Source organism: Loxodonta africana, chromosome 2 (genome assembly GCF_030014295.1).
Source record: "Loxodonta africana isolate mLoxAfr1 chromosome 2, mLoxAfr1.hap2, whole genome shotgun sequence".
Taxonomy (NCBI): domain Eukaryota; kingdom Metazoa; phylum Chordata; class Mammalia; order Proboscidea; family Elephantidae; genus Loxodonta; species Loxodonta africana.
The window spans coordinates 172,884,722-172,905,672 of NC_087343.1; the positions used below are offsets into that span (position 1 = coordinate 172,884,722).

At 39.9% G+C, this 20,951-nt stretch overlaps 1 protein-coding gene across 3 annotated transcripts; it reads right to left on the reverse strand.

The window, feature by feature from the left end:
• Window positions 1–24: 24 nt before the first annotated feature.
• LOC100674011 (hepatitis A virus cellular receptor 2) lies at window positions 25–20,951 on the reverse strand. Of its 3 annotated transcripts, none has more exons than XM_064278757.1 (7): window positions 19,616–20,951; window positions 17,748–17,870; window positions 16,765–16,848; window positions 11,174–11,217; window positions 9,550–9,676; window positions 3,678–3,714; window positions 25–1,640 (listed from the first exon to the last, which is right to left on the reverse strand). In XM_064278757.1, exons 1-7 carry the CDS (start codon window positions 19,668–19,670, stop codon window positions 1,481–1,483), a joined length of 630 nt encoding a protein of 209 aa, XP_064134827.1. In that variant the 5' UTR covers window positions 19,671–20,951; the 3' UTR covers window positions 25–1,480. The 3 variants fall into 3 exon arrangements, with proteins under 3 accessions (XP_064134827.1, XP_023406764.2, XP_064134822.1); XM_023550996.2 differs by having other exon boundaries at window positions 17,748–18,086; window positions 19,616–20,908; XM_064278752.1 differs by lacking the exon at window positions 25–1,640 and adding an exon at window positions 1,647–2,082 and having other exon boundaries at window positions 17,748–18,086; window positions 19,616–20,908.

A 20,951-nucleotide genomic window follows, 5' to 3' on the forward strand; every position in this document is an offset into this window, starting at 1 on the left:
GCGGCTGGTGGATTCAAAGTGCCAACTTTTTTTTTTTTTTTTTTTAAAAAGGGGTTTTATTTCCTATATTCTGACATGAACCAATGTCCTTCTATAAATAGTGGGGGGGAAAGTAAGTAACAATGTGTGTGTGGGTGAAAAAGTACAGAGAATGGCCTAGAACTATGCTGTCTAATACTAGGGCCACTACCCATACATGGCTGTTGAGCACTTAAAATATAGCTACTCAGAATTGAGGTATGCTAGAAATATAAAATTCACACTGAACTTTTAAGACGTAGAACAAAAAAAAGTAAGCTTTCTCATTAATAATTTTTATATTTATTCCATGTTCAAATGATAATCCTTTAGATGTACTCAGTTAAATACATTATTAAAATTAATCTTACTGTTTCTTTTTACTGTTTTAAATGTGACTACTAGACAGTTTTAAATTTTATTGTATTTCTTTAGGATGGTGCTGGTCTAGAAGGATGTAATACCGATTACTCTCGGGGAGTGGAATTAGGGAGAAGGGTTGGATGGGGAGGAGAAGAAATGGTACTTTCAGCTCTAACTTAAACACTTCTGTGTTTTTCAAAAAAGCATTTAATTCCAAAGTTTAAAGTTGAATAATGGGAATCCAAGTAAAGTCTATTGTTTAGCTAATAGTACTGTACCAATGTTCCTTTTTCAGTTTTGATAAATGTAGCATGGTTATGCTAGCTGTTAATATTAGAGGAAACTGGGTAAGGGGTAAACAGGAACTCTCTGTGCTATCTCAGCAACTCTCCTACAAATCTAAACTCCTTTCCAAATAAAAAATTTAAAAAAATAACAATAAGGGGGAAAACAAGTAACCCAACAAGCAACCAACAAGATGTGTATCTTCTGCTTAAATAGTGATTCTCATTCAGGGTCCCAACACACCGTAAAGCGACTAGCTCCAAATACCCCCACTCAGATTATCTCTTATAAACACATTTGCTTGGAATATGGCTGAAAAGACAGCCAAAAGAGGCGTGGTGGTGCAATGGTTAAGCACTTGGCTGCTAACCAAAAGGTCAGCAGTTCGAACCAACCAGAGAAGAGGAGAAAAGATCTGGCAATCTGCTCCCATAAATATTACAGCCTAAGAAACTCTATGGAATAGTCCTACTCTGTCCTACAGGGTCACTAGGAGTAAGAATCTACTCTACAGCATGTTTTTATTTTTTAAATTCATACAAGAGCCCATTCCTGCTCTAACTCCTCTTTATTAGCTGCCCCTGGGTTGGGTAATGAAGTGTCCATCCAAGTTCAGTGTAGTCCAATACCCATGTGAGCCAATTACCTTTAGAAAATAAGGAAACTCTTCTGTGAACTTGGACAGTACCTCTAAAACCCAGTCAGCTGCCAGATTTCATAGTTTTTGAGAAAGACAACCATGAGCACAAAAATGAAGTGGTCGGATCCGATGGCACGAGATTCCAAAGACTTGAAAGGTGACAACCCAGGGTTGTCAGGGCCGCTGCCAATCGCTGATGTAGCAGTAGTATTCATTTGAATCCTCCATTTCATAAACATTCTCCTCAATGGTGTAGATGTTTTCCTCTGAGTGCATCCCCGCTGCTACTGCATTTACTAACCCTGAGGGAGGGAGGCTAGCCATAGAGATGAGGCTGTGGAATGGAATATTGCAGTTCAGTGAGCAATTCCTGAGGCAACTTGAGAGAATTAGAAAATAGGCTTTGCTGAAGATACAGAACAATCAAATGCAGCAGGTGATCCTTGACTGGATTCTGACTGAAGGGAGGGAGGAAATCATCAAATAGTAATAAAATGATTTGAGGAACAACCAAGGAAATTTGAACGAATGTTAATTTTCTTAGGTATGGAAATGGTATTGTGTTATCTAAGTGAATATCCTTATTCCTAGAATATGCAGGTTGAAGTGTTTCGGTGAAGGGTTAAGATGTCTGCAACTTCCTTACAAATGGTTCAGAAAAGAATTATGTAGATAAATACAGAAACGGGTAAAGCAACTGTTTCAAAATGTTGAATGGTGAGTTTAGGCGAAGGATTCCATTGTTCCTTGCACTGTTATTTCAATTCTTCTGCGGGCTTGGACAATTCCAAAATGAAAAACAAAAGAAAGGAATATGCTATGGATCCGATAAGACTTGAGTTTGTGACTCCGTCACTTACCAATCATATGACCTTGGATAAGTTAGATTTTTTTTTAATTTATTCATTCAAGAAATATTTTCATTCTGTCAAGAAATATGAATATTTTTATTCATTCATTCAAGACTTATTCCCCTGTCATAGGCAGCTGGAGATACAGCAGTGAACAAAGCACACAAAAATCCCACAGAAGTTGCATATTACTATGCTTTGTGCCTCAAGGTCCTAATCTGTAAAATGGGAATAATAAGAGATCCACTTCACAGGGCTGCTGTGGGGGGCACTGATTCATTTAATCATCAAATATGTATCAGGCTCCATGCTGATGGATACAGTCAATACATCAGACAAATTCCTAATTTTCTGTAGTTTACAATTTATAAAGATGAACATTAGTCAAATAATTTTTGTTATTACATTTTTATTATTAAAATATTACCTATGAATATTAGTATATACCAGTGTTTCTGCTCTAATAAGGAATACTGACATGGATAATCTGAAACCATCAATTATTTGACTTTTTTAATGCAGACTATTTTGTCTTCATAAGGCATTTTCCTTAGTTGAAAATTTTAAAATTATTAGTGGTTTAGATAGCATTCAGTGGACATTCATTTTTTTTTTGAGATATACTGCATTCTACCTATGTACCAAATGTCACTAAGATCTAGTAAAAATTATGAAAGCTATGTCTATTTGCAATGGATGTGTGTGTGCCCATATATATGTATATAGTCAGGAATGGAGACTGAAGACAGGAATATAATAGACCAATAGTTCTCAACCCTGGCTGCACATTGGAATCACCTGAAGAGCTTTTAGTAAAACATCTAGCCGGAGCCTTATCCCCAGAAGGGTCTGATTTAATTGCTCTGGGATGGGCCCTTCTTCACAATATTACATGTCGCAGATGATTCTGATAGGCAACCAGCATTGAGAGCACCTGGGCTGGGCTGTAAATGCCCTGGGAGTAGCTTCTGTGTTTCTTGTTCACTGCACTAGGTAACCCCAATGTCTGGATATGGTAGGTGCTCAGTAAGTAGAAAGTTCAGTTCATTTAAAAAAACAAACAGACAAAAAACAATATAGAGAGAAGTAAACATTTCCTATTAATGGGGGGATAAAGTCTATACCCTAACTTTGGAACTGGTGGCGCAGTGATTAAGAGCTATGGCTGCTAACCAAAAGATTGGCAGATTGAATTCACCAGCCACTCCTCAGGAACCCTATGGGACAGTTCTAACCGTCCTATAAGGTTGCTATGAGTTAGAATCGACTAAACAGCAACAGATCATTGTGTTTTGTTTTGTTTTGTTTTACTTTAGAACTGAAAAAGTTAGAAGGATCAGGAAGTAATCAGAGTATGCTGATATATTACATTTCGTAATCCAAGTCTAGGCAAAAAAGTACTGTATAAACTTAGATCTCAAAGCCCCAAGGCAGGACTTCTCAGAGCAAAGATCAAAGCCATATTAGAGCAGGAGCCTCCAAGATGCCCACATTTCCCCATCCCACCCCATTATCCTTACCTTGAGTTCTGTAACTTCTCTTTCTTATGAGAATACCCTAGGTAAAAGGGGGAAGAAAATCAATAAAAATGCTTTCATAAAGTAAATAAGAGATAAATAAAATGGACTCACTAGAAGGAAGAGTTGTTTTGGGAAATCTGGTCTCACCTCGGATTGAATGAAATCTAACTCCCAATGTGTGTCTTGGTGTATTACGTGGACCATGCAAGAGGGTAATAAAGGTGCATTTTTCTTATTCAACAAGTATTATGGAGCATCTATTATGTGTCTGGAAACCCCAGTGGTATAGTGGTTAAGAGCTAAGTCTGCTAACCATAAAGGTTGGCAGTTCTAGGCGTTCCTTGGAAACCCTATGGGGCAGTTCTACTCTGTCCTTTAGGGTCACTGTGAGCCAGAATTGACTTGACGGCAATGGGTTTGGTTTCTTTTATCATGTATCTGGCAGTTTACTAGGCACCAGGAACGCAAAGGTGAATTATAAACCCTGACTTCTTGAAGCTTGTGTTCTAGTGAAGGAGACATAATTTTTTTTAAATAATTTAAAAAACAGTAAGTAGAAAAACTAACTTTATAATGTGGTGTGATATGAAGGAAACTAACAAGGCACTGGTCATAGAGTGTGTCAGGCAAGAACTCTCAGAGAGGTGCCCTTTACACTCAGTTATGAAGGAAGAGAATCAGTCAGCCAAGTAAAGAGCCAGGGAAATATTCCAAGTAGACAGAACCCTTGATAAAGAGCTTGGTGAGTACTTGGTGGGAGGAAGGGAGTGGCCCAACATAAGGTCTCAGAACTAGATGAGGCTAGATGCTTCTAAGTCATTGTCAAGAGTTTAGATTTCATTCAAAGGCTAATAGAAAACCATTGAAGGATAAAGTTATGATTTGTGTTTTAAGAAATTGCTGCTATTTTGAGAATAGATAAGAAGCAAGAATAAATAAAGAAGATAAGTTAGGAAGAGATGATGGTGCCTTGGAGTAAGGTAGTGGCTGGAAGAGGCATAGAATAGTGAATAGATTTTAGGTATATTTTGGAGGAAGACTTTCCAGGAATTAAAGCTGGGTTGTGTGGTCCTAGTGAGAAAAGAGAGGATTCAGGATGATCTGGCTTTCTGTCTTTAGCAATCACATGATGGTGGTGGCACTTACTGTAATGCAGAAGACCAAAGAGGGAGAGGTTAGGTTGTAGGAAGGTTAATTATAGAATCCAAAGCTTAATTTTGGACATAGTAAATGTGTGATACATCTAAATGGAGATGTCAGCCAGACAGTTGGATAAGCAGTATCAACACTCTAAGAGGTGTTGTAGGGGAAAAAATATCGCGAAGTTTAGTAAAGCAAAAAGAAAGTTTTATTTGGCATATATTCAAAAAGACAAAAGTTGAGAAGTGGACAAGCATGCTGCCAGAGCTAATGTCTGCAGAGTAAACAAGAATGGGAAAACAGACAAGCACATTTCACAGCCATGTCTGCCTGAATCCAAGGAACATTACAGAATAAACAAGAATGGGAAAATGAACAAGCATGCTGTCACAGACATGTCTGTCCAAGTTCAGAGAATATTACAGAATAAGCAAGAATGGGAAAACAGACAAGCATCCTGCCACAGGCATGTCTATCCAAGTCCAAGGAAGTTTACAGAGTCATCGGTATATATTAACGTTACAAATGGTCAAAACCATTGAAAGCTCCACCTTTTCACAGAAGCTGTATTTCTACATTTTGAATTGTCTTTCTTCATGATCATTGGTACAGGTTTCACTAACAGTCAGGAGGGTCTTCGTTGGTCCAACAAAATTCTATTCACTAAATGCCAATAGAAAATGATAAAGAGTAGAAATTCTTTTGTGTTCTGGCTTATATGTGAAAGGTTCCCTAAAAGATATTTTCCAAGATTATCCAATTGTCTTTATCTCAGGGCTCAGTTGATATGTTCTCGTGAGTGCTGTTGAGCTCTTGTGAGCCCAACTCCAGCTGGGTCACATTCTCTATGCTCAAGGATAGGAAATAATGACTCCAATATTATTTCCTAAATCAGAGGTGAAGAGAGAAATTAAAGGTGACATTTAAATCCATGAGGATATATGTCATAAACTAGAAGGTGCAGAGAATGGAAAAGACCCATCCCTGGGGAATCTCAACATCTAGATGTCAAGCAGAAGAGGAAACAGCAAAGATGACTAAAAAGGAGTGGCCAAAGAAATAGGAGAGGAGGGTTTCTAGGCTTACTAGAATGAGTGGAGTCAGCTTGGTAGGATATTATTGAAAGAGTGACTATAATGAAGACAGAAGTGTCCATTAGATTTGGCAAAACGGAGATTATTGGTGATCTTGAGTAGAAATACTTCCAAGGTGCTTCAGGGAAGCTGGATCAGAAGCTAGGTGATGGAGGGTTGAAGAGTACAGGAACGTGAGTAGAGACAAGTCATTCAAGAAATATGCCTGTGAAAGAGAGCAGAGAAATGGAAGAAGCTGGAAAGGATGTGTAGATCGAACATGTTTTTATGCTAAGGGAAAGACCCAATAGAAAGGGACAGATAGACAATTCAGGAGAAAGAGATTATCTTAGTTACCTAGTGCTGCTATAGCAGAAATACCACAAGAGGGTGGCTTCACCAAATAGAATTTTATTTTCTCACAGTTTAAGAAGCTAGAAGTCTGAATTCAGGGTGCTGACTCTAGAAGAAGGCTTCCTCTCTCTGTTGGCTCTGAGAGAAGAAGGTCTTTGTCTCTTTTCAATTTCTGTTTCTTGGTTCCTTGGAGATCTTACATGGCATGGAATCTATTTCCCCCCATCTGTGCTTGCTTGCTTAATTTGCTCTTTCATACCTCAGGTGACTGATTTAAGACACACCTTACACTACTACTGTATCATTAACATAACAAAGAAAACCCATTCCCAAATGGCACTATAATCACAGGTATAGGGGTTAGGATTTACAACACATTCTTTTGGGGGACACAATTCAATCCATACAGGGATAAAAGGAAGGATAAAGTCCTGACTAAAGATAGGAGATGGGATAGGCCTTGGATACTTTATCAGTTGAGAGACGGGAAAGAAGGATTGAATTATAGGGAGATATTTTTACGGATGGTCATCTCAGAGAGTATACTGGAAAGTCATAGTAGGATTCCTGGGCATTACTGAGTGCCAATTTGTGCTTTTTAAGGTCATGATTTAAAAACCTGTCACCTTGCCTGTAAGATTTTCTCCAGCAACTTCCAAGGAAAAGATTGTAAATTAAACATGATGTCCCCATCTGTTCTTCTAATTAGAAATGTTTTTGTAGTAATATACATGCAAAGCCTTATATTTTTCCCACTCCCTGTTATTTTCTCTTCAAACTCCCTTACACAAACTAGGATGGCCCCTAATGTCCATGCATTGGCAGAACTCAAGAAGGTAGTGAGTGTCATCATTACTTCTGAACGATCCCTAGACTTCATATTCATATGATTAATCGACAAATTCTACTGCTATCTCTAGGTTAAAAAATAAACTAGTTGCTGCCGAGTCAATTCTGACCCACAGAGCCCTCACGTGTGCTGAATAGAAGAACTGCACTCCATAGGGTTTTCAAGGATATGACCTTTAGGCAGTGGCGTCACTAGGGTTGGTGTCACCTAGTGCGGTAACTCATGGTATCACCCCCCTCCATGGACCTCCTCCCATACTAGCCCATACAGAATCCTTAATAATGTTTTTTGTGCTAATGTTACTTGTATATAATTTCCGTTTATCGCTCCTTCTTTTCCTTTAATTACTACCTAGTTCTCAAAAAAACTTATGGATATAGGTTCACAAATAGTAATTACCGCAACTGTATAGCTAAAACACCAGAAAACTTGACAAAATCAGCAACTATAAAAACACTGGCAGCAAAGAAAACAACGTGTGCTTGTAGAGTGTGCAGATGAAACCGCATGATTCAAAGTGTCATTGTAATTGGGTAATAAGGACAGCTCTGACCAGAGCACATTAACCCAGTGCATTAGAAAGCTCAAAAAGTAATTAGCATAGAGTTTTAGGCTTGTAGGTATAGCGATACATGTAAGCTGGGCTTACAAAAAATGTTTTTTTTGTTATAGCTAACTACAGGGATATTTTTATTAAAAATAATAAATTTCTGCTGAAACGCTGCACAAAAATTTTATAGAAAGACATTTTGGTGTCATCCCCTTGACCGTATCACTCAGTGTGGTACACATCCCCACACCCCTCAATGACACCACTGCTTTTCAAAAGCCAATCCCCAGGCCTTTCTTCCAAGGTGCCTCTGGGTGGGTTTGAACTGCCAGCCTTTTGGATAGTAGTCCAGTACTAAACCAACTGCACCACCAAGGGACTCCCTATCTCTAGGTAAACCCAGGTAAGTGTGGGCAAGGCAGTTTCTTTTTTTCAACAATCCAATTATCAATAATGGCAGAATATCAATGGTAAGGACCAGAATAACCCTGGGTTAAAATTCTGTGTTCATGAACTCGCTGTGTGACTTTGGGCAAGTTCCTTCTCAGCATCTTAGTTCTCCATTCAGTAAATTAGAATAATATTATCGATCTCATATGGCAGTTACGAGGAATTAATGAGATAATAACTTGTAAAAGTGCTTGGCTGCTTCAGACCACAAGTAGAGCGACCAGCTCCTCCTGGTTTGCCCTGGGCTGTTGTGGTTTTAGCACTAGGAGTCCCACATCTCAGGAACCCCTCAGTTCTGGGTACCCTACACAAAGTGTGTTTGCATACTATTAAGAAAGGATGCAATAATTTACTAAGCCCTAGGAATACAAGGCCTTGGTCTCTGCCCTCAAAGAGAAGACAATATATCACAACCACAAAAGGGAGGCTCTTGAAGTGACTGAAGCGTTAGGATCTTGATTGCGGTGATGGTTTCATGGGTGTAATCATCGGTTGAAATTCAGTAGATTGTATACACTTTAAATATTCAGTTTATTAGACATAGGTTATACATGAATAGATAAGTAACTTAGAAAAAAGAGTGTGAGTTGACTGCCATTATGGACAAAAACACAAATATTAACCCTGGCCGTGGCCCAGGGTTAAAGGGACTTGCTACCCCTCTCTAAGGTGCTATGCCTGAGAAACAGGTACGATAGGAAAATGCACAGATATGGATTTTGTTGTGTTTCCTAATAAACTTAGGCATATTCATGAATTAAAGAGGTTACTTTTCTTAAAAGGAAGCCCTGGTTGTGTAGTGGTTAAGAGCTGCAGCTGCTAACCAAAAGGTCAGCAGTATGAATCTACCAGGTGCTCCTTGGAAACCATAAGGACAGTTCTACCCTGTCCTATAGGGTCGCTATGAGTCAGAATCAACTCGATGGCAACAGGTTTGGTTTTGGGGGGGGGGGGGCGGGGTTCATAAAAGATAATAAAACAGGTATTGAAATCAGACTGCCTAGATTTGAATTCTGGCTCTGCCACTTCACTGACCCAGGAACCTTGTAAAAGCCATTTACTCTCTCTAACTTTACTTGCCTCTGCCGAAAACTGGGGCTAATAATACTACCTAAGGAAGGAGCCCTGGCGGCACAGTGGTTAAAGTGTTCAGCTGTTAACCGAAAGGTCAGTGGTTGGAACCCACCAGCTGCTCTGCAGGAGAAAGATGTGGTAATCTGCTCTCATAAAGATTACAGCCTTGGAAACCCTATGGGGCAGTTCTACTATGTCCTATAGGGTAGCTATGAGTCAGAATCGAATTGATAGCAACGGTTTTCTTTCCTTTTCTAAGAGTATTTAGTCCAATCACCTTTAGGTATAAATACAAACTTCTATTTCTGCTTAGATTTGTGTTGGTTACTACATGAACAGTTACTTACTAGAGGGAGAGAAAAGCAACTTCTGACAACTTACATTGGAGAATTAAAGCATAAATGATGAGGACAAGAGCCAGCCCAGCAGAGATCCCTACTCCAATGTAGACAGCTATTCGTGTGGTCACTGCAGAGTCATGAAACTCATTAGCCAATGAGAATTTTTGCTATGGAAACACAAACAGAATTTAAGCAGTAAATGACCAGAAATCAGGTACGTACTCAGCCAGCCATATGACTTGTGAATTGAACCATCCCTTTCATGGCACCACAGGATTGCAGGGACCTTGAAACCACTCTTAATCTGCTCCCTTTTAGAAAAGCCTCAAACCATCCCAAAGAGATTAGCCTAATCTTTGGAGTGAGGAAGGAAATAAAATATGCCCTTCTGCACTGTGGAAGGAGAAGGTGCTCTTAGTAACTGGACTCCCCCCCTCCACCCCGCCCCACATCACCACCACTGCCTCCGCAACAAAAATAGGCTCTAGAGTGGAGCAGTATTCATTCAAGCGTTCCTCAGCATGGTCTAAATATGATGTCCTGCAGTAAAATCCCTATTTTCTCAGAACCAGGATTTTGCAGCGAGACCATTTTGGGTTCAAATCCCAGCTCTGTCACCAAGAGCTGAATGACTTCGTAAAGTTATTATGAGAATTAAGTGACAAAAAAATAAAGTCCTTAGCACAGGGCCTGTTATCATGATCAATGCTCTGTCAATGGTACCTGTTACTGCTATCGCTCTAACTAATTTGGTTTTCTGATAACTCAGAGTCACTTAGAAATTCCTTTGGTTTCAAAACTATCAGCTCATGTTCCTTCTTTAGAACCAATAATCATAAAACCTTTTAAAACATAGTCATCAAGGAAATTAAATCTTCCATACATTCATACACATTTACTGTGGAAATGCTATATGCAAAGTATTGTATATTAAGTATTGTGGGCAATGCTTGAGACAGTCCTTGATCTAAAGAAGCGGAAAGATAAACACACAAAATGCTGAATGCTGGTTGTGAATACGTGAACAGAAAACTGAGTGAAATAAATGCCGACTCCTGGATACGTCCTCAAAGAACTTTTAAGTCATGACTGCGAGCTTGCTTTCTAGTAGTTTTCCTTTTTTACCTAAGAGTAGGGTACATGCAAATTGCAGTTAATTGAAGTATTGCTTTATTTATAACTAGATATATAAATTTTGGCTTGGAATATTCCTCACTGTTGTCTTGCCTTACATAAACAAAATTTTTAAAAAATCATCTTTCTCGCAGGCATACTCATTAGGGTTGCAATGGAAGCAGGAAGAAACATATTGTAGGGAGTTGGTAAATCTTTGAATCCTTCACAGTGGTACAAGGCTGCTAAAATTTGGAAAAAGGGACAAAACGATAATGCTTCTTCTTCTTTTTTGGCTCTTTAGCACTTATCATGTACCAGGCCCTTTTGCAGGTACTTTAAGGCATCAACAGCTCATTCCCTTCTTGAACAACACTATGTAGTTAGAACTGATATCATCAACATTTTACAGTTGAGGAACATGGAGGTCAGGGAGGTTAAGGGACTTCCACAAGGAGAGGGTGTTTAGAAAGGAAAGTTAAAGCCGTAGTTTTCTCTAAGATGAGCACGACGTTAGCTCACAAATTCAGGGTGTTGGGGGAGCTACTTACTGTTTGATTACAATCATGGTGGGTTTCCCATGTCTGTGTCTCTGCTGCAAATAAAAAGGAGAAATAGCTAATAGAATAGTGAAGAATGTTTTCTTCTATCTTGATTTGAAAAAAATAAACACCTTAAAGATGCCTATAACCCTCCAGATACAGAGAACACAGCCACTCTATACTCTTCACAATAAACTAGGAGACCAAACAAAATTTACTGAACACTTACAGATGACTTTAAGATAGGTCTATTTGTAACTACATGGTTTGTTTTGTCCACAGGGCTCTAACACAAATCCAAAAACCCTGACAATGCTCAGGCATTATATTCTAATTAGACTTTGAGAGAAAACCAAAATTAATTTGAAAAAGGTTTAACGTGGTCTCTTTAGAAGGAAGGCAGGGTATTTTATTGCCTAAAAAAATGAAAATGATAGTAATAATTACAACTACAATATACCATGAGACAGACATTTTGCTACACTTTTTAAGAGAAGTATCTCATTAATATCCAAAACAACTATCCGAAAATAGAGAGTATTGTCCCCATTACACAGATTAAGAAGCTGAGAATTAGCGAAGTTAAGTGACTGACCCAAGGTCACACAATTTAGTGAATGACAGAAGACATTCCAGTTTAGGTCCACATGGCACTAAGCACACGCTAATAACTCTACTGCCTTCAATAGCCATCACCTGAGTATCATCCATTGTCACTACTACTAAGAAGGTGGCCGTGGCTCAACTACAACTCACCATCTTCTCTTTTCATTCACTCACCTGCTCATCCATCCAATGAACACATACTAAGCCCTCACTCTATGCCAGGTACAGAGATGGGCACAGACACTGACCTCATGGTCATTGCATTTCAAAAATAAAAACCAGTTGCCATCAAGATGACTCCAACTCATAGCAACCCCATGTGTGTCAGAGTAAACTGTGCTCCACAGGGTTCTTGATGGCTGATTTTTTGGGAAGTAACCTGCTAGGCCTTTCTTCCAAGGTGCCTCTGGTGGACTCGAACCTTGAACTTTTTGGTTAGCAGCAAAGCTGTTAGTACCCCAGGGCTTCACTCCAAAAATAAATAGGATAAAAAATAAATAAATAGGGTGTCAACTGTGGGGAAATGAACCACGCTTACTCATTTTTCTGGCTGCGTCAACTCTGAAACCACTTAAATGTCAGAGTCACCTTTTGGAGACCTAAAAGTCTAAACCCTTTAATATGTGCAAAGAGTGTGACTAAGCAGTGGTTCAAGAGATTATCTTAATATTACAAACACACAGTCTCTGCTTAAGATTAATTTATTAAAAAAAAAAAAAGCTAAAAGTTTAGCTTCCACTTACGTTCACTCTTATTACCCAAAGTGAATTTATGTATAAAAACCACATTGGGGAACTGCTTATTAAACATGAAACTTCACATGAATTTTCTTTCCCTGTAATTATTTTTCTTGTTCCCAATGGTAAGACTGACTTTTTTTTCTTTTTTTTTACTTCATTTTGCTGTGAAAGTGATCAGTAAAATAGATACTGCTGGGTTATAACAACTTATTTTCACATAGATTTGCCCATCAAACAAGATGGGTGGGACAGTTGGAAGATGGTACAATGTTTTTTCTTAAGAACACAAGACTTGGCTGAGGTGGAGGCGGGATACGAAGGTCTCAAAAGCAGATAAACTTAATAGTTACCATCCAGTCAGCACTTATTATGTGCCAGACATAGTACTTAGTGCTTTACATGCAAACTGTCATCTACTCCTCACCACAACATGCAGGGCTATTATATTTCCCCTTTTTAGATGAAGAAGCTGAGTCTCAGAGGTACTTTCCCAAGATCACACAGCTATTAACTAGCAAAGCTGGGATTCAAACCAGGTCCAATTGCAGAGCTGAGAACTTACCCACAACCCATTCTCCCTCCTTTAGGTGGAAGAGGGAGTGCACTTGTTCTGTGTTTAAGAACTTCCAAGGTCCATGGAACTCTTACTTTTTAAGGGGCACTCCACTTCATATCAAACATATCAAATGCACCCACATCCCACATTAAATAAAAGGAATATATGTAAGACTTAACTTGTAGGTGACTAATTGATACGTTACATATTACAGACATGTTTTTAAATATTCATTAATTTCAATTTTTCATTTTATTTACCTATTTTGGAGCCATTGCCTTCCCCCGCCCCCTCCCCCCCCGCCCCGTATGTTTTGTTTTGTTTTCTTCTGGTTTCAGACATATTCTCAGGACCTTGAAAAGTTCAGAGGTTCCATATTTTGCCTATATTTCTTGATGCAAGAGATGGCCCCATCCTTGTTGTCCTAGAGAAAAAGAACTAACAAATAAAAACTAAAGGGAGAGAAACTTCTGTTCAAGGTCTGGACGGCTATTTGTCTAATAAGGAAATACACTGCCTTGTGAGGACGTGAACTCACCATCACAGGAGGTATGTGAGTATACAGTGAGTGCCCACTTGGTGGTGATGTTATAAAGAACTTGAAGCACAGGCCAAGTGGAACTAAATGATTCTTGAAGTCCCTTCTAGGGCTATGGCTGTAACATTCTCTAAAATATAGCAAGGACATACAATAAGCATCTGCTATGACCAGGAACCATGATAGTGCAGAGGTTAAAGTGCTTGGCTGCTAATCAAAAGTCAGTGGTTCCAACCCACCAGCTGCTCCTCAGGACAAAGATGTGGCAGTCTGCTTCCATAAAGATTTACAGCCTTGGAAACCCCATGGAGCAGATTTACCTTGTCCTGCAAGGTTGGCTATGAGTCGGAATCAACTCGATAACAATGGGTTGGGGTTTGATAACTTGGTTAATGTTCCCTACGTGGTGCAAATGATTTGTACTTGACTACTAACCTAACCATTGACAGTTCAAACCCACCCAGAGATTGCGCTGAAGAAAGGCCTGGCAATCTGCTTCTGTTAAGATTACCCGCTAAAAAAAACCCTAAGATTACGACCTTGAAAACGCTATGGAGAAGTTCTACTCTGTAACACATGGGGCCGTCATGAGTCAGAATCAACTTGACAGCAATGGGTTTGGTTTTTGGGGTATGATTTAATTAGTCCACAATGTGGGTGATCATCAGTTTCTACCATATTTACTAATTGCATAAGAGATGTTGGCTACCAAACACTAAAGAACAACCAAAGATTGAACTCTAAGCTAAGGTTAATTAATAACTGTGATAATAAAAACTAATATTTGAATGTTTTCTATGGGCCAGTTATTACGCTGAGTGCTTAATATGCATTATCACTTTTCATCTTACAATAGCCCTCTAAGTAGGCACTGTAATTACTCTCATTGCAGAGATGAGAAAACTGAATCTCACAGAGCTTGAGCAACTTCCCTGAATTCACACAGCTAGAAGAAGAGCTAAAATTAATATCCATTCTGCCTGTCACTGAAGTACTTAACTGCAATCCCATTCTGCCTCTTGATTTTTACTGATGATATTAATGATAATGACTAACATATACTGAGTATTTACTGTGATCAGATCCTGGGCTACGTATTTTAGACACACTTTCTTATTTAAGTCTCACAGAAATCTTAAGAGGTGGGACTTATTATTAACCTCATTTTGACAAACAAAAGGTGAAGCTCCAGGGAGTTTAGAAGAGACCAAGACTCTGACAGAAAATACTTGAGATTAACCTCCTTGATGAATGTGACCCGCAGTCTGCTCTTTCTGCCCTATTTTCTCTTCCAGAACTGGACAGGAAACCCCTTGCTGAATTAAATGAAAAATTTAGCTGCTCCTTCTCAGGTTGAAATCCAAGAAAGCTAATAGGTTTTATTCCAGTTAGAAGGGATCCTAGAAATCACCCACTGCAACCTAGCAGTCTCCAAAGGCTGGTCCATGGAGTGCATTCATGATAAAGCATCATTGGTCCAGGGGTAAATCAGAAAAATGATGACAATGTAATGAGCTTTTTTATTAGATTGTTTATTTAATTAAAAATAAACAATCTTTTTTTTTTTTTTTCTTAATGGAATGATGGCAAGCTAGATGCCAAAACCAAATCCATTGTCATCGAGTTGATTCTGATTTATGGTGACCCCATGCGTTACAGAGTAGAACTTCTCCATAGGGTTTTTTCGTTTATTTATTTATTTTTTTGGCTGTAATCTTTATGGAAGCATATTGCTAGGCCTTCTTTCCACAGGGCCACTAGGTAGTTTTGAACCGCCAACCTTTAGGTTAGTAGTCGAGTATAAGCTAAATAAAAGGTTGGTTTTTCTAGATGGTGTCCAGCTATAACTGATGACTGCCCTGACAGGGAATACAACAGAGAACCCTTGAGGGAGCAGGAGAGCAGTACCATGCAGATCCCCAAATTCTCGTAAAAAGACCAGACTTAATGGTTTGATTGAGACTAGAAGGACCCTGGAGATCATGGTTCCCAGACCTTCTGTTAGCCCAAGACAGGAACCGTTCCCAAAGCCAACTCTTCAGACAGGGATTGGACTGGACTATGGGATAAAAAATGATAATTGGTGAAGAGTGAGCTTCTTGGATCAAGTAGACACATAAGACTATGTGGGCAGCTCCTGTCTGGAGGGGCAATGAGAGGGGAGAGGGGGTCAGAAGCTGGCCAAACGGACATGAAAATAGAGAGTGGAGGGAAGGATTGTGCTGTCTCATTAGGGGGAGAACAACTAGGAGTATATAAAAAAAACATAGCAAGGTGTATATAAATTTTTGTATGAGAGACTGACTTGATTTGTAAGCTTTCACTTAAAGCACAATAAAAATTTAAAAAAATAGGTTGGTTTTTCTTTTTACTTATTTGGCAGAATATATAGATCACCAAAATTATTTTTGGTGGGTGGAAAATTTCACTTGGGTCATAAAATCAACAGCCTCTGAACCCATTCCCTGTACAGAAGTGGAAACTGAAATCCAGAGAAGTGAAATGCCTTGCCACAAGTCACATAGATAGTCTGTGGCCAGGGGCGGATTACCCAATAAGCAAGGTAAGCACGGCCTTACTTGTGCATTCTCACTAATCTGTAGTGAATAATTTCATGAGCATGTGAAAATGTTCACATAGTCAGTAAGCATGTACACATATGGTGACAACCATGTGAAATTGTTTACTACGGATTAGTAAATATGCACAGATAAGGCCGTGTTTACCTTACTTACTGGGTAATCCACCCTTGTCAGGGACTGTAAACTTGAAAAGAGGCCTTGAATCTGTAGGAAGGTGCTGTGGGGTTGGGACAGGCGCTAGCCATACCTACAAGCAGAACCTTCAATGAGGTGAAAAACCGTGAAACTGTTCACTACAGATTAGTAAGTAAGCACAAGTAAGCCTGTGCTTACCTTGTTTATTGAGTAGTCCACCCCTGTTTGTGGCTAATCCAGAACCATAACCCAGGTTTCCTTTTCTCAGCACAGGTTTGTTCCACCACCTCCTTCACCTCAAACACACTTCATTTCTGTCTCAGGTGCACAGGAACATACATGCTTCCACCCTTAAACTGTTTTTTCTGCTTTTTCCCTTATTTAAAATCCTCTGAACTCAATAACTGGCTAAAGGCTTCCTCCTAAACCCAGTATATAATTACCTGAGCGAGCACCCTTGGTGGTGAACATCCTTGGCAAGATTGTGGTAAATTCCTTCCGAGGGGTCCGAGCAGTGGTGACCTTGGCTAATGTGAGAAAGCAACATAAGGACGAGGCTCCTCTGAGAGCAGAGAGCTTGTTTCAGGGGATCAAAAGGGCAGCAGAAAAAAACATGAAACACAACACATCAACAGAAACTCACCCTCAACTTCTGAACCTACGTGGGCACCTTCGGTGAGAATACATCACACACGTAAAATGCTTGACAGAGGGAAGCTGCAGCCATCATTAGCAGTCTAATTGTTCATCACAATACTAATAGCTGCACTAATGACCACACTCAGTAAAGTGCTTTGCATAAAGCATTATCTCATTTATACAGACTTTCTATGGTCTAGAAGGCATGTATTACTGCTCTTATTTTTTTACAGAGAAGGAGGTCAGATTTTAACTTTCTCACGATTACTCAGCTAGTTAGAGGCAAAGTTGGACTTGAACCCAGCTCAGTTTGGCCACAAAGTACATGCTCTACAAATCTTAAAACTTACACACACGTGCACATACACAGTCCAATGCTTCTCAGCCCTGGCATCACACTAGAATCACCTCCTAGGGTAGACTTTATGAAATACCAGTGCTCAGGCTCTACCTCCAGAGATATGTTTTTCTCTGGCTTGTGGAAGAGACCAAACACCTGTGTCTGTTAAAATTTCCCCAGGTGTTTCTACCAAGCAATCAGGGGCTCCAACCATTGGTTTAGATGTTTCTTCTCATTCCATATAGATCCTATCAGTAGGCTTCAAAATAGATGGAGGGTATTAAACACAGCTGGACATCACTGGTAGGGCTTGCTAAAGTTTAGGTCTTGGTGGTCCATCCCCAGAGGCTATAATTAAGGCAGAGGTCAGAGGGGTCCAGGCAATATAGTCAATGTGACCCACAGGTGAATCTTAAGCATAAAGAAGGCCTACAAAGGCCCACTCACCTGGTGTGATCACCAACTCCAGGGTTAATTTTTCGTCATTCATTAGGCCTGGGAATTGTATCCGGCAGCAGTAGGTCCCACTGTCTGCTGAAGTCACATTCTCTATGGTCAGGGACACATCTCCTGTGTGTAAATATCCCTTTAGCTGGTATCTGTTCGATTTCCGGTAGTTGACATGACTTCCATCAGTGCTGAGCACTGTTAGGTGGCATTGCAACATGGGACAGGATCCCTGGCCCCAGCACACAGGCACATGATTTACTGAGGCTGTTGGAGAGTAGTTGCAGGGCAAAAGGGCATTCTGACCCACTTCGACTATGTATGCCCCTTCCAAAGACCCTGGGTAAAGAAAGAGCAGGGAGAGCAAGACCCAGGCAATGAGTGAGGTGAGGTTCACTTCAGGAAAACTGAGAGCAATGCTTACACAACAAAGAGGAAACCATGCTGTTTGGAAGATGATTCCCTATGGCAGTGATTCTCAGACTAAGGGGGCATCAGAATCATCAGGAAGCCTCAGGAAAATGCAGATTGCTGGGCTGCACCCCTAAAGTTCCTGATGCAGTTGGTCTGGGGTGGGGCCTGAAAATTTGCATTTCTAGTAAGTTCCCAGGTGTTGCTGCTGGTTGCAGATTCACAGTTTGAGAACCACACAGGCAACTGTGGTCCAGTCCTGTGAACACCAGAGCAAAGGGCTGATAGAAGAAGAGATCAGAAAATGGGTCACTGTCGGCCAGGAAAAGGTCATCCGTCTTGGCTACTTATCTGTTCATCAAGGAAGCGCAGCTATCATCTCTTCATTGCTCAGCACCAGGCACACAGCGAATAAAAACACTTGGGTGAATAAAAAGCTTGTGTATCTGAAACCGTTCATAGGCTGTTTCGAGGCTTAGCATTAATTCCTTTTTTTTTTTTTTTTAAAGTAATACATAAAACAAAACAAAAACCGTTGCCGTGGAGTCAATTCTGACTTATAGCAACCCTATAGGACAGAGTAGAGCTGCTCCGTGGAGTTTCTAAAGGGCAGCTGGTAGATGTGAACTGCCAACCTTTTGGTTAGCAGCCAAGCTCTTAACCACTCCGCCACATGTACATGACAAAATGTTCAAATAGTATAAAAGGTGAACAATGAAAGGACTCCCTACAGCCTTTCCCATTTCTAGCTCTTTTTCTAGAGTTTATACATTAACAACGAGTTGCCATTGAGTCGATTCTTACTCATGGTGATCCCACAGGTATAAGAGTGGAATTGTCCATAAGGTATTCAGTGGCTGATTTTTCAGAAGTAGATCACCATGCCTTTCTTCTAAGGCAAAAAGAATTAATGCTAAACCTCAAAACAGGAATTTAAAAAAGGCATTAAAAAAAAAACCTCAAAACGGGAATTTTTCAGAGTAGGAATTAATGTTAAACCTCGAAACATCCTGCGAGTAGCTTTAGGTACACAAGGTTTTTATTTAGCCAAGTGATTTTCAAGTCTGGAAGAACTCAAACCTCCAACTTTTCAGTTAGCAGTGACTGCTTTAACCATTTGCAACACCCAGGGACTCCTACACATTAACAAGGGTTCATGTGTCCTTCACACATACTAATAGAAGGCTGATCTACACATTATTCTGCTCCTTGCTTTTTCCAATTAATGTTATAATTAGAGACATTTCATACCAGTAATTCTGGTCAGCCTCACTGTTTATATCATGTATATAAATGTATTTATAGTACAATCCATTCACCCACTCCCTCACTGGTGGACATTTAGGCTGCTTTCCAAATTTTTGTTATTAAAACATTACGATAACTATCCTCATATCTCTGTCTTGCACCCTGTACCACGCCACGATCCAATTATGAAAGTCCATGCCCAGACTTACTTGTAAGTAGCAGCAGCACTAGCAGGACACAGATGAAGGATAGATTTGAAAACATGAGTTCCACAGAAGAAAAACTGAAGACAGCTCTGTTTAGGCGCAGCTTTAAATTCTCCAGTTGAACTGGGTACTTCCTTCAACTGTCTCTCTACTCCACGAGATCACGTGAGAGATTGTCTACTGATGATTTCTACATTAATGCTGCCAAGTCCTCTATCACCTCAAAGGAAACCCCAGTTTTATGTCATGCTTCACCACATGCATCCTGTAAGGGTCCTGATAGAATCAACAAAGTGGAAGAAAAGTGTTATTCCATCACAGCAAGTAGAGAGAGCCTTCTAATATCTGTCTGAAATGGACCACATATGGGTCCAGCTAGTTTCCAGGGAGCACAAAGTACAGGTGTATCATTCATGTATCATCAGTCAAGGGAGTCAATCAGTCAGACACGTGACCAAAGTTTACGCGCGCTGACTGCAATGGGTTTAGTTTTTTGGTTTTGACCATAAGTCAAAGTAGCCTTGATGGCACAAAGTTTAAGTATTTGGCTGCTAACCAAAAGGTCAGCAGTTGGAACCCCACCAGCCACTCTGTGGGAGAAAGATGTGGCAGTCTGCTTCTGTAAAGGTTTCCAGGCTTGGAAACCCTACAGGACTGTCCTATAGAGTCACTATGAGCTGGCATTGACTTAATGGCAACTGGTTTGGTTTTTTGGTTTACCATGTGTCAGGCACTGGACTGGAACTAGACAACACAGCAATGAATGACATATCCCTTATCCTCACATTTGTGGACCCTTTCTACTCCAATCATGAGCCTAAATTCTTGTGCTTATTCTAACGCATATTAGGCTGTATCACAAAACCTTACTTGGGCCTCACTTTCCCCATTTATAAAATAAGAAAATTACGTTATATATGTGCTACTTCCTGCTCTAATGTCCTGAGCTTGACCTGAAAATTCTAATTCTTCAATTTAGGAAAGACACTTTCCCCTTTAAAAGTTTCTCTTCCCCTACTTTGGGTGGAACTGAGGGGACCTCAATATTCTTTTTTATATCATGCAAAAGAGGTGTCCCCTCTCAACCTACCATAGGGGACTGCAGGCATGAACTGTCAGAAAGTGTTGAGTTCCAGCCATACCATCCATCACTGAGATGTCTCAGATCCAAACAGTCTCAGGACTGGGGAAGTGACTTTTGTTCAGATATCTTAAAAGCCAAAGCTTCTTTCCAAAAGGGAAATAAGCTCATAGACTGAGTTGTTTCTGAAATCCCCACTATCTTTCTCTATTTCTTCCCTTCATGAGTTTCCTTCTCACTCACCTTTATGCCATTAAA

What these genes read in the sequence shown, in the direction of transcription:
- LOC100674011 (XM_023550996.2), bottom strand. Translation starts at nt 19,670, where the DNA reads ATGTTTTCAAATCTATCCTTCATCTGTGTCCTGCTAGTGCTGCTGCTA. An exon ending in CACCAAGGGTGCTCGCTCAG is followed by an intron (nt 11,218 to 16,764) that starts GTAATTATATAC and finishes TTTTATTTGCAG; the next exon opens with CAGAGACACAGACATGGGAA. An exon ending in GAGAAGTTACAGAACTCAAG is followed by an intron (nt 1,641 to 3,677) that starts GTAAGGATAATG and finishes TCCATTCCACAG; the next exon opens with CCTCATCTCTATGGCTAGCC.